The following is a 10,079-nucleotide window of genomic DNA, read 5'->3' on the forward strand; positions in this document are numbered from 1 at the left end:
TCTGCTTTGAGGAAAGAATCAGTGACACTTTTTCAAAGAGGAATCCCAGGGATGCTAAAGAAGGAAGTGACTGTGGTTTGACACTGGCAATACCACACGAGACCTCGGGAAGGGAGATGGTGGAGAAATCATGCAGAGAGCAGACGCAGCAGAAACGGCTGGAAGGTGCAGATTGGTGGGAGGAGTTAAGAGGGGAGACAGTCCATGATTATTCATTTATTTGATCTATAAAAGGCTCCAGCTGGTGAGCAGCTAACGCAGAGAAGAGGAGAAGTCTAGCGGAGCTGACGTCGCAGAGACCAGCGTCATGGGGCGAGCAGCACAGCAAACCCTCCTTGCTTTCCTCTGTCTAGCTGCAGCCGTTTGCATGGCTCAGGATGAGCCAACAATAGGTGAACAAATTCTGGTATTTGTTTGTTTTGTTTTTTTCCAACCTGCTCTAATTTATAGCCAATGAAAGTGACCTGTAGGTTCTGAGCGCCGGTCTGCAAGAGGAAAAATCTCACGCATGTAAGTACCTCAGTGTGCTAACAGGAGTGCAAGGCTCTACTGCAGAAGTCTCGCATCAGTGCGACATGGGCTTTGCATCAGTGTCACCACAGAGGCACAAACTGCCTTAGTGTGAGCTGGCCTCGATTTGCTGAGCTCATTTACCACTGGAATTTGCAAAGTATTTGGGATCCGGTGACTCCTAGAAATGTCCCCTATTGATTCATTTCTTTCCTCAGTGGCGAATTCGAAGGACTGTGGAATTCCTGGACCCCCAGGACCTCCTGGATTCCCAGGTACATTCCCCTCAACCTGAACCCTCCTCCACACACAGTGCTGGGACACGAGTTAGCTCCAGCCCCAACTCTACTATCTCCCTCCCCCATCCTCCCTCTCAATCTTTCTCCTCCGTGGAACGATGCTCCAGCTGAGCTCCTCCCCTCCTGCTCCATGTTGCCATGACCCGTCACCCGCCTTCCTTCCTCACTGGAGCTCTTTGCTCTTCCATTTCCACGTCACGATTCTCCACCTTCATCCTTGTTTCTTGTGGTTGGCTGCCAGGCTTCCCACCTCCTCGCCCTGACCTCCTTGTCTGGCCTGCAGCCCTGGACCAGCTCTCTGCTCTCCAGTAGGGCCACTCCCTCTGGTCTTCACCACATACTGCATCCTCCCTGGTCTCTGCATTGCTTGATCACCACCTCAGCATCACCCACCTGACCCTTCTGGGATTCCAATCCATCGGTATCCACAAATTCTCTTCTGCGCTCAGCCCCCTGCTCTTCCTTCCCATCCAGTGACTCACGCAGTGATTCCTTCCACCCCGCTCTCTCCGCCACCCTTATCTCCTTGGTGCCGCTCTCCCATTGCACGGCCCATCCTGCCAACCCCCAGCCCTGGGTCACCCCCAGCACCTCTTCCCATACCCCAGTTCTCATGCCACGGAGCATCTCTGGCAGAAGCTCTGTGACCAGGCTGAATTCCTCCACTACAAAATCACTCATTAGTCCTCCAGTTCTAGCGTCTTTATAGCCAAATAGCTGGACTTCCCTCCTCTCATCCAACCCCACACCCACAGCACCTGCTGCCTTTCCACCACCTTTGCCACCCTCCTTCAACTTCTCTGCTCCTGCCACCTCCTCCCTCTCCACACAGGACCATGCCCCTTTCCTCAGCCAGTAAGATCCCAGGTGACCTTTTCCCCTTTGCTCCCTGGACTCTCTTCCTTCTCCCCCCGTCACCAACACTGAGACATCCTGCCATCTCTGCCCCTCAAACACATCTGGGGGTGGGAGAAGGGGGCCGGCATCTGTCCTCTGGAGCAGCTGTCCTCAGGAGCTGAAATGGCTCCTTTCCTTTGGTGGGGATGCTCGGGGGCCTGTTGAAGGCTTTCTGTTTGCAACCCAGCCACCTGCCAGCCCTGAAAACATGAGTCGTTGGCATTCTGTTTAGCCCAGCTTTGCAAGAGCTGAGAGAAGGGGCTTGATCCTGCGTTCCTGGCACGGGGGAAATTCCCATGAAGGGCAGTGAGGGATCTGAGGATCAGGGCAGAGAAGGAATTTAATTCTAATTTTGAAATCTGGCTTTGCAGAAGGCACACAGGAAGCGGCCCATCCCCCTGATTCTCTCTAAAAAATAATTCTCTATTGTCATCTGCAGCAGAATAACTTGGAGTCTTTTGTCTTCCAGGGCCTCCAGGTCCGCCAGGGGCAAGAGGTAAAATAATAAAATATTTAATATTAATAAAATATTAATTCAGAATCTTTTGTGCTTTTAGGGCTAAAGGATCTTTCGGGCTTCACTGCAATGGCATGAGCTCCTGGGGCAAGAGGGAAAGGACTAAAGAGCAGAGGGGAACTTGGTGATTTTAAATAAAGAAAGGTTTTTAAAGTGCTTGCATCTTCCCAAATGGGTATGCACAAAGGGGCAGGCTAATAGGGTTGTAAGGTACAGCTGAGAGCACGTGTCCCTCTCTGCAGCTAGCCAGCACCACTGCCTGCTGTGGCGCGTTGGTGAGGGCACGGCTTTGCCCTACACCCATTGCACAGAGCAGCACCCACCACATAGCCCTGGAGAGCTACAGAAGTGATCACTTTCAGGGGGTGGGTCTGGCCAGTCTCAGAGAAGGGCAACCCCTGGGTCTTCCTCAAGGGTAGCACTGGAGCTGTGCCCTCCAAGGGTCTCCAGGTGGGACTGAGCCCAGGAGCAGCAGCTGCACTCTTGGGGGGGCCTGGTTTCCCTCTCACTCCAAAATAAATTCACTGAAGCTGCTTTTAATTGACCCCGGGCCAGAGGTCAGAATCAGATCCCCGGTGTCTAAGCCACAAATAATTCATCGCTGCTCATTCTTTTCATTTCGTTTTCAAACAGGAGCACCAGGACTGCCAGGAATGCCAGGAATGCCAGGACCTCCTGGCCTCATTGGAGCTGCAGGTGAGAGCCGTGGGATATTTGTCCTCCCTGTAGAGCTCCGCACCTGCTTTGCAGTGGGCAGGGCACTGACTCTGCAGCTTTTCCTCCCATCAGCAGCTGCACTGATGTCCATGTGCCATCAGTGCCTGCGTTTCGGGATGCTGTCCACGGCGACAGTGACTGAGGATGTCAGAAGTTTAATGAGGGGATTGCAGTGGGTATTCCCCGGGTGGATATTCCTCTCTGGTGTGCTCAGAGATTGTGCTTTCTTCGCTAACATCCCTCAGAATCAGTGATTTCAGGAGAAACCTCTCCTCAGTTAACCCTGGCAAGTTGAGACCAATGGTCACAACGCGCAAAGAGGAAAGAGGTGATAACTGTGTTCACTTCAATAATGTACAGCAAGAGAATGTAGCCAAGTCACAGCCTGAAATGTCGGCTATTATCTTTTGCCCTGGAGCTTTGGTAGTAGACACAATATGTGAGGTGAAGGTACATGCAGGGTAAGGCCTGGGTCAGATGCAGAAGCATCCTCCCCAAGCAACCCACTGCTACCAGTGGGCAAGAGGTAAAATAATAAAATATTTAATATTAATAAAACATTAATTCAGAATCTTTTGTGCTTTTAGGGCTACAGGATCTTTCGGGCTTCACTGCAATGGCATGAGCTCCTGGGGCAAGAGGGAAAATCCTAAAGAGCAGAGGGGAACTTTGGTGATTTTAAATATCCAGGAGAGGTTTTTAAAGTGCTTGCATCTTCCCAAATGGGTATGCACAAAGGGGAAGGCTAACAGGGTTGTAAGGTACAGCTGAGAGCACGTATCCCTCTCTGCAGCTATCCAGCACCACTCCCTGCTGTGGTGCGTTGGTGAGGGCACGGCTTTGCCCCACACCCGTTGCACAGAGCAGCACCCACCACATAGCCCTAGAGAGCTACAGAAGTGATCACTTTCAGGGGGTGGATCTGGCCAGTCTCAGAGAAGGGCAACCCCTGGGTCTTCCTCAAGGGTAGCACTGGAGCTGTGCCCTCCAAGGGTCTCCAGGTGGGACTGAGCCCAGGAGCAGCAGTTGCACTCTTGGGGGGGCCTGGTTTCCCTCTCACTCCAAAATAAATTCACTGAAGCTGCTTTTAATTGACCCTGGGTCAGAGGTCAGAATCAGATCCCTGGTGTCTAAGCCACAAATAATTCATCGCTGCTCATTCTTTTCATTTCGTTTTCAAACAGGAGCACCAGGACCACCAGGAATGCCAGGACCACCAGGAATGCCAGGACTGCCAGGAATGTCAGGACGTCCTGGCCTCATTGGAGCTGCAGGTGAGAGCCGTGGGATATTTGTCCTCCCTGTAGAGCTCCGCACCTGCTTTGCAGCAGCACTGCAGTGGGCAGGGCACTGACTCTGCAGGTCTTCCTCCCATCAGCAGCTGCACTGATGTCCACGTGCATGCCCATGAATGTGGGCGGCAGGATCAGGGCCTACTTTTCGTGATGCTGTCCACGGCGACAGTGACTGAGGATGTCAGAAGTTTAATGAGGGGATTGCAGTGGGTATTCCCCAGGTGGATATTCCTCCCTGGTGTGCTCAGAGATTGTGATTAACTAGGCTGCTGGGAGAAGCTCTCCCATCATCTTAGCAGCTGAGCTGCTGCTGTGCTGTATATGAAGACAAGCTCTACGTCTACATGGATGTAACTTGCATAAAGCCCAGATCCCTTTACACCAGTTTAGACTCTCACTCACCTACCTTCCCTGAGAGGGCATCATAATCTGAGAAAACCCAGACCTGAGATTCTCCCCTGACGTAAGGTGACCACATCTCCTAAAGGGAAAATGGGACACCGTGTGGGGCTAGCCCAACCCCCCCCGCCCTTGCATAGGGCTGGCCCAAGCCACTCACCTGAGCCCCTCTCCCCATATGGGGTTGGTGTCACTACTCACCCCGTGTGGGGCTGGTTGTTGGTGACTTGAGCATTGCCTGCCTCCCCACGTGAGGCTGGGGCTGGGGCTGGGGCTGGCTCCCTTGCTTACTGGAACCCTGCCTGCCCCCGGCCTGAGCCCTGTGGTGAGCCTCCTTGTTTATCCAGGTCTCTAACTGGTGCTAAGTCCCCTGGTGCTTTGAATTTTACATGATTCCTCCACCACTTTCACAGGCAGCATTCCTTTTACGGGTGCTTTGTGTGAATAGTTTTTGCGGCACCTTTAAAAGTAGTAAATGATTCTGGGTTATCATACACGTATGAGAAATTGGCTGTTCATTGCTTGGGCTTCTGGGGTAGTAAAGGGCTATGAATTCCTGTACTTTCCATATGTAACTCCATGGGAAAGTGGGCTGCACATTGGTAACCTCGGCTCACGTACCTGGCTAAATAGAGAACTCTCAGGTTGGAAGAGTAGTAATAAGCAGTGTCAGGTGTGAAATAAGCCACAGACGGTGGGACCCAGATAGTTGAGTGAACGTTAAAGACACTTGATACTGGTTCCTCTTAACGCCACCATATAGCGCTACACAGGTGGAAGGAGGGTCTGTTATCCAAAGGGAGTTCGGTGAATGTGCTGCAGAAAATGTTTTTCCTTTAACATTATTTTCTTTAAACCTTCCTATTTTGGGCTCAGTCCTGCTCGCACTGAATCAATAGCAGTATCCTTTGGTATCAGGGGAGCAGGATTTGACTTTGTTCAATAGCCATACCTGGTTCTCATATAGACATTGTCATCAGTAGATCTCAAAGTGCTTTACAAAGGAAGTCACTATCATTAGCCCCATTTTAAAGAGGGGGAAACCGAGGCACAGATAAGTGAAATGACTTGGCCGAGTTCACCTGGTAGGAACTCAGGCCTCCGGTGTGCCAGCCCCGTGCTCCATCAGCTCTGTGTGTTAGCATCTGATTGATGCTGGTTTTTTCTTTCCATTTGTAAGGGCACAGTGTGAGGTGTTGCATGCTGCAGCTGCAGCCACTCTGTGCCCATCCCCAGTTCCTACTGGAGTCAAGGAAGGGGGAAGGAGCGCATTGCTTAACCAAATCTGGCCCTTGGATGGATGTACCCGTGCAGCACTGAGCCTGATGGGCATGGGGAGTTATTTGAAATGTGCCAGTTAACACGAGACACTTCAAGCTAGCTTGACTCCACCCATCCCCTTTTCACTGCTCCTGGATGAGGCCTTAGGAATAATGGGAGAGGGAAACCAAGTGAAACCCTGAGCAGGACTGGATAACAAGGGGTCAGTTACACACAACCACTGTGGAGGAAAATGGCTGAATCCTACTTGCCTTACTCACAGCCACAGAAATAGTCCCGCCCTACTCACTCATGCGAGTAAGGCCGTTAACACTAGCCTGGCAACAGGTTTCTCTGTCACAGCAGCTAATTAGGCAGTGGATGGTCAGGAATTTTATTCCACAAAGATTGTGAAATTGTTGATGCCGTCTTTTGAAATAGGAGTCTAGGCTTACGCTGTGGATAAAATCTAACCCGTGTTGGTTCATCAGGCACAAATGCCGTCTGTATTTTATAATTAGATGCATTTTAAATTAAGGCAGAAATCTCACCATGGTAAATTCAGAATAAGATGCTTTTCACTCACCCTAACCATTCATCTCCCGTATAATCAAGAGTTTGAAATACCTGTCCCGCACAGATGCAGAGAACTGCAAGGAGCTGTTAGCCAGAGGGCACACGCTGAGTGGCTGGTATACTATCTACCCCAAAGGTTCTGCTGCCATGACCGTGCTGTGTGACATGCATACAGATGGCGGGGGATGGATTGTAAGTAGGAACTGACCGGAATAAAGCTCATTGGATACTCTCATGCAAACAGGTGTCTCAAAATGAGTTCTCCCTTAGTCAAAGTGTTTGATATACACAGAGTGTTTGATAGGTCAGAGTGCTTGAATGAACATAGAGCTGCAGAGTGAAAATTAAATGCAAAGCAAACTCCTAAGAGGAAATTCCCTATTAAAGACATTAGCTACGGGAATAACAATGGAGATTTTCAGCATCACATTTACACCTCCTTATTTTAGCGCACATAGGCATTCAAATCTTTGCCACACTGATCTTCTTCAGAGATGAGTTTTCAGTCTAGAGTGTGGATTAAAATGTATTACGTGTCACTTGGAGTCCTCAGAAGTGGAATGAAGGCTGCAGTGCTGCTATGCATGGCCAAACACTTCTTTCAGCAAATAAAGTCTGGCCAGTAGAGCCTTGCAGCTAATGGCATTCAGCCGTCTGTTAATAGCAGACTTCCTTTCCTTACTTTGTGTATCTCCTAGATGGCCAAAATGCTAAAAGCCATGATGGTAACCACATCTTTGCTTTGTACTGTCATCATTCAGCTGAGTTCAATGAGAACTCCTGGTCGCTTGTCTTTCCCTCGGTTTTGCTTCCCCACCATAACTACTGATGGCTTCAATTTTGGGACTGACGACACGGCAGAACCACCTGCCCATAATGGTGCCAACAAATCTGTTCCTCCCCACCAACCATCTCTTTCTTTGGAATTCAAAACAAAAGCTTCACCATTATAAAAGCATGAGGCTCACATAAGCAACTGTTTCTTGCACAGAACTTTTGTAATTAGGGATGGAAATGGTAGCTGTTGACTTCCATTCATATTGGCCCAAATCGTGAGATTGCTATTCAGTTTTCATGCAGTGGGAATTTGCCTTCTTTAGTTTTTACTCAGGCCCTGCTATGGCAAACACCTATTGAAGGGAAGTGACGAGCGTCCTGCCTGATTCCTTTGTGTTTCCCTACAGGTTTTCCAGAGACGGGTGGATGGGTCGGTGGATTTTCGTCGTGACTGGGATGCATACAAGAATGGTTTTGGCAGCCAACTGACAGAATTTTGGTTGGGAAATGAGAAAATTCACCACTTGACATCACTTGGTAAAGAAATCATGGATGTAGTTTTTCTTAAGACTTCCTCCATCCCCCTGCTTCCCTCCTTTGCAACATGACTTAGAGTGATCATAACACAGTAGCTCTTCTATAGAGATTGTCATCTATAGATCTCAGAGTGCTTTGCCAGGGAGTGTAAGTATCATGGTACTTAAGCCTAGGCACAGAACAAAGAATTATCTTGCTCAAGGTCACACAGCAAGTCAATGGCAGACCTGGGAATGTAGTCCAGGTTTGAGTCTCAGTCCAGGGCTGTAGCCACTCGCCCATTCTGATCCACACCAATAGTGGTGAAACAGCTGTCAGAATCACCACTGGCTGTTCCTTACATGGAAAACAAGTCGAACACATAACACTGTCGCGCTCATGGATGCAGTCAAAGGTTGGTTCCTCTTAAAGACTCGTGCATTAACAGCAAAACCCAGTTTCTACATAAACTGTCCCTGCCCCACCAGTGGCTACCACTGCATTATGCAAGGTCACTTCCATCATGTCTCTATGATCTCCACAAGGTGAGACAGCTACTATGACTGCCCAATGCCAGCCAATCAGCTATAGCTGCACTGCTTTTCAGCCCCTGGAGACACTCTCCCTTTCTACAGGTTCGAGTTGTGAGAATGGCGGCAAAGCTTGCCCATCCCTCACTGCTATCGATCCTGATTTCCTCTCTGGGGGAAAGGTGTTAGCTGGGGTTGGGTTTGCCGATGGAAAGATGAGATGCAGGGATGAAACTGGGTTAATCAAGGCAACCCCAGGCTGCTAAAGAGGCTGGTATTTCATGCCCGGATGGGTGATGGTCACCAAATGTAAACCCAAGAGTGTGCAAAACGTTAATGGATCCTGCCAGACATTTCACATTGCCTCTGTGTTTGACAGGGAAAAATGAGCTGCGCATTGACCTCACAGACTTTGAAAACATGAAATATTTTGCCAAGTACGAGTCATTCAGAATTTCTCAAGTGTCTGAGAACTACACCCTGGTTCTCGGGGACATGGTGGCGGGTGATGCAGGTAGGTACTGGACATATTCGTAGCAAAGGAAAAACACCCCCCTCCAACAGAAATGTAAGAGAACCTGCAGAAGAAGCAAAATAAACCTGTTCAGTGCAAGGTTGGCTTCTTGTCCACCCCCAGGTTGGTGTTTAATTATTTCCATCCTGTTCCTCCCATCACCAGACCCAGGGCCAACTCCTGAGGCCCTCACTTAGGCAAAACTGGCAGGTCACACTGAAGTCAGCAGCACTTTGGCTGAGTGAGGACCGAGTACAGAACTCAGGATTTTCATCCCCAGTTTAGAGCGGTTTGGAGGCTGGGGCCCAGTTTTGACTTGAAAGAGACCCAAAACACCCCGGGAGCTGAAGGGCCCAAACTCTGGAGACAGTGACGTGGGAAGTAATTAACTTCTCAGAGCTGACTGTCCCTATACTAAGGGGAAGGGCTGAGTTCAAACCCCATTTGTTTGGTTGTTACAGGGGATTCATTAAGCTACCACGAGGACATGAAGTTTTCAACCACAGACCGTGACAATGACCTGAGTTCAGATAACTGTGCTAGCACCTTCGAAGGAGCCTGGTGGTTCAATGACTGCCATGAATCCCACCTGAACGGAGTGTATCTGCAGGGAGCCCATGATCACCCTGGTCATGGTGTGCTCTGGAAGAAGGGCCGGGGGTATAACTATTCCTACAAGCGTGCTGAAATGAAATTCAGGCCTGTTTCGTAGCGTGAAGCAGCAGCTGTGCGCCTCGCCTCCCCGGTGCCATTTTGCAGTGAAGCACCAGCTGCCTTTGGAGGCTTCTGCTGAAATAAACATGCTTTCTGCTTGGAGAACTTTGTCTGAGTGGAATTTCGTATTCATAGCTGGAGAAAAAACTCCAGTGTCCCCCTGCACTTTTCACATCTTTCACCCCGCTCCCCTTCCTGCTACCCCAACGAGCGAGCTTGCCATGAGCCCAGGCCACAAAGGGGGAGGAGAAGTAGGGCTTCTGCTGACACACCCCGCACTGTCCAGAACAGAACATCATCCACCTCTGAGGAAAGGATCTTCCACCATCCCCCACTCCACGCTTGGCTGGGACGCTTGTCTGGGAGCCTTCATCTAACCCCTTCCTCCTGTGTGCCCTGAGGAGAATCTGTGAGCAGCCCAGGTCCCAGAGCAGGAGAGGTGAATATTTAAGGGGGAAAATGTTAGAACATGGACATGTGAGTTCTAAAAGGGTGTTTTAAATTGTAATGAGAAACCAGTGGTGCAGCTTCAACTGGCTCCTGTGTGCTGTGCTGCTC

General features: G+C 49.8%; 1 protein-coding gene across 2 annotated transcripts; it reads left to right on the forward strand.

Annotated features, from left to right (window-relative positions):
• The first annotated feature begins 268 nt into the window (after nt 1-268).
• Nucleotides 269-9,617, forward strand: LOC137148712 (ficolin-2-like). 2 transcript variants are annotated; one of them, XM_067541631.1, is made up of 9 exons: nt 269-392; nt 729-785; nt 2,176-2,202; nt 2,857-2,919; nt 4,125-4,214; nt 6,535-6,662; nt 7,655-7,784; nt 8,673-8,807; nt 9,269-9,617. In XM_067541631.1, the coding sequence occupies exons 1-9, from the start codon at nt 308-310 to the stop codon at nt 9,517-9,519; spliced, it is 966 nt and encodes a 321-aa protein (XP_067397732.1). In that variant the 5' UTR covers nt 269-307; the 3' UTR covers nt 9,520-9,617. The 2 variants fall into 2 exon arrangements, with proteins under 2 accessions (XP_067397732.1, XP_067397733.1); XM_067541632.1 differs by lacking the exon at nt 2,857-2,919.
• The last annotated feature ends 462 nt before the right edge of the window (nt 9,618-10,079 follow it).

This window comes from Emydura macquarii, unplaced genomic scaffold (genome assembly GCF_026122565.2).
Source record: "Emydura macquarii macquarii isolate MOO-44397 ecotype Brisbane River unplaced genomic scaffold, CSIRO-AGI_Emac_v2 contig_691, whole genome shotgun sequence".
Taxonomy (NCBI): domain Eukaryota; kingdom Metazoa; phylum Chordata; order Testudines; family Chelidae; genus Emydura; species Emydura macquarii.

Excerpts from the sequence above, each read along its gene's own strand:
- LOC137148712 (XM_067541631.1), top strand. The coding sequence starts at position 308 with ATGGGGCGAGCAGCACAGCAAACCCTCCTTGCTTTCCTCTGTCTAGCT. Across the intron at positions 2,920-4,124 it reads TGGCCTCATTGGAGCTGCAG|GAGCACCAGGACCACCAGGA; the intron begins GTGAGAGCCGTG and ends GTTTTCAAACAG. Across the intron at positions 7,785-8,672 it reads TCACCACTTGACATCACTTG|GGAAAAATGAGCTGCGCATT; the intron begins GTAAAGAAATCA and ends TGTGTTTGACAG.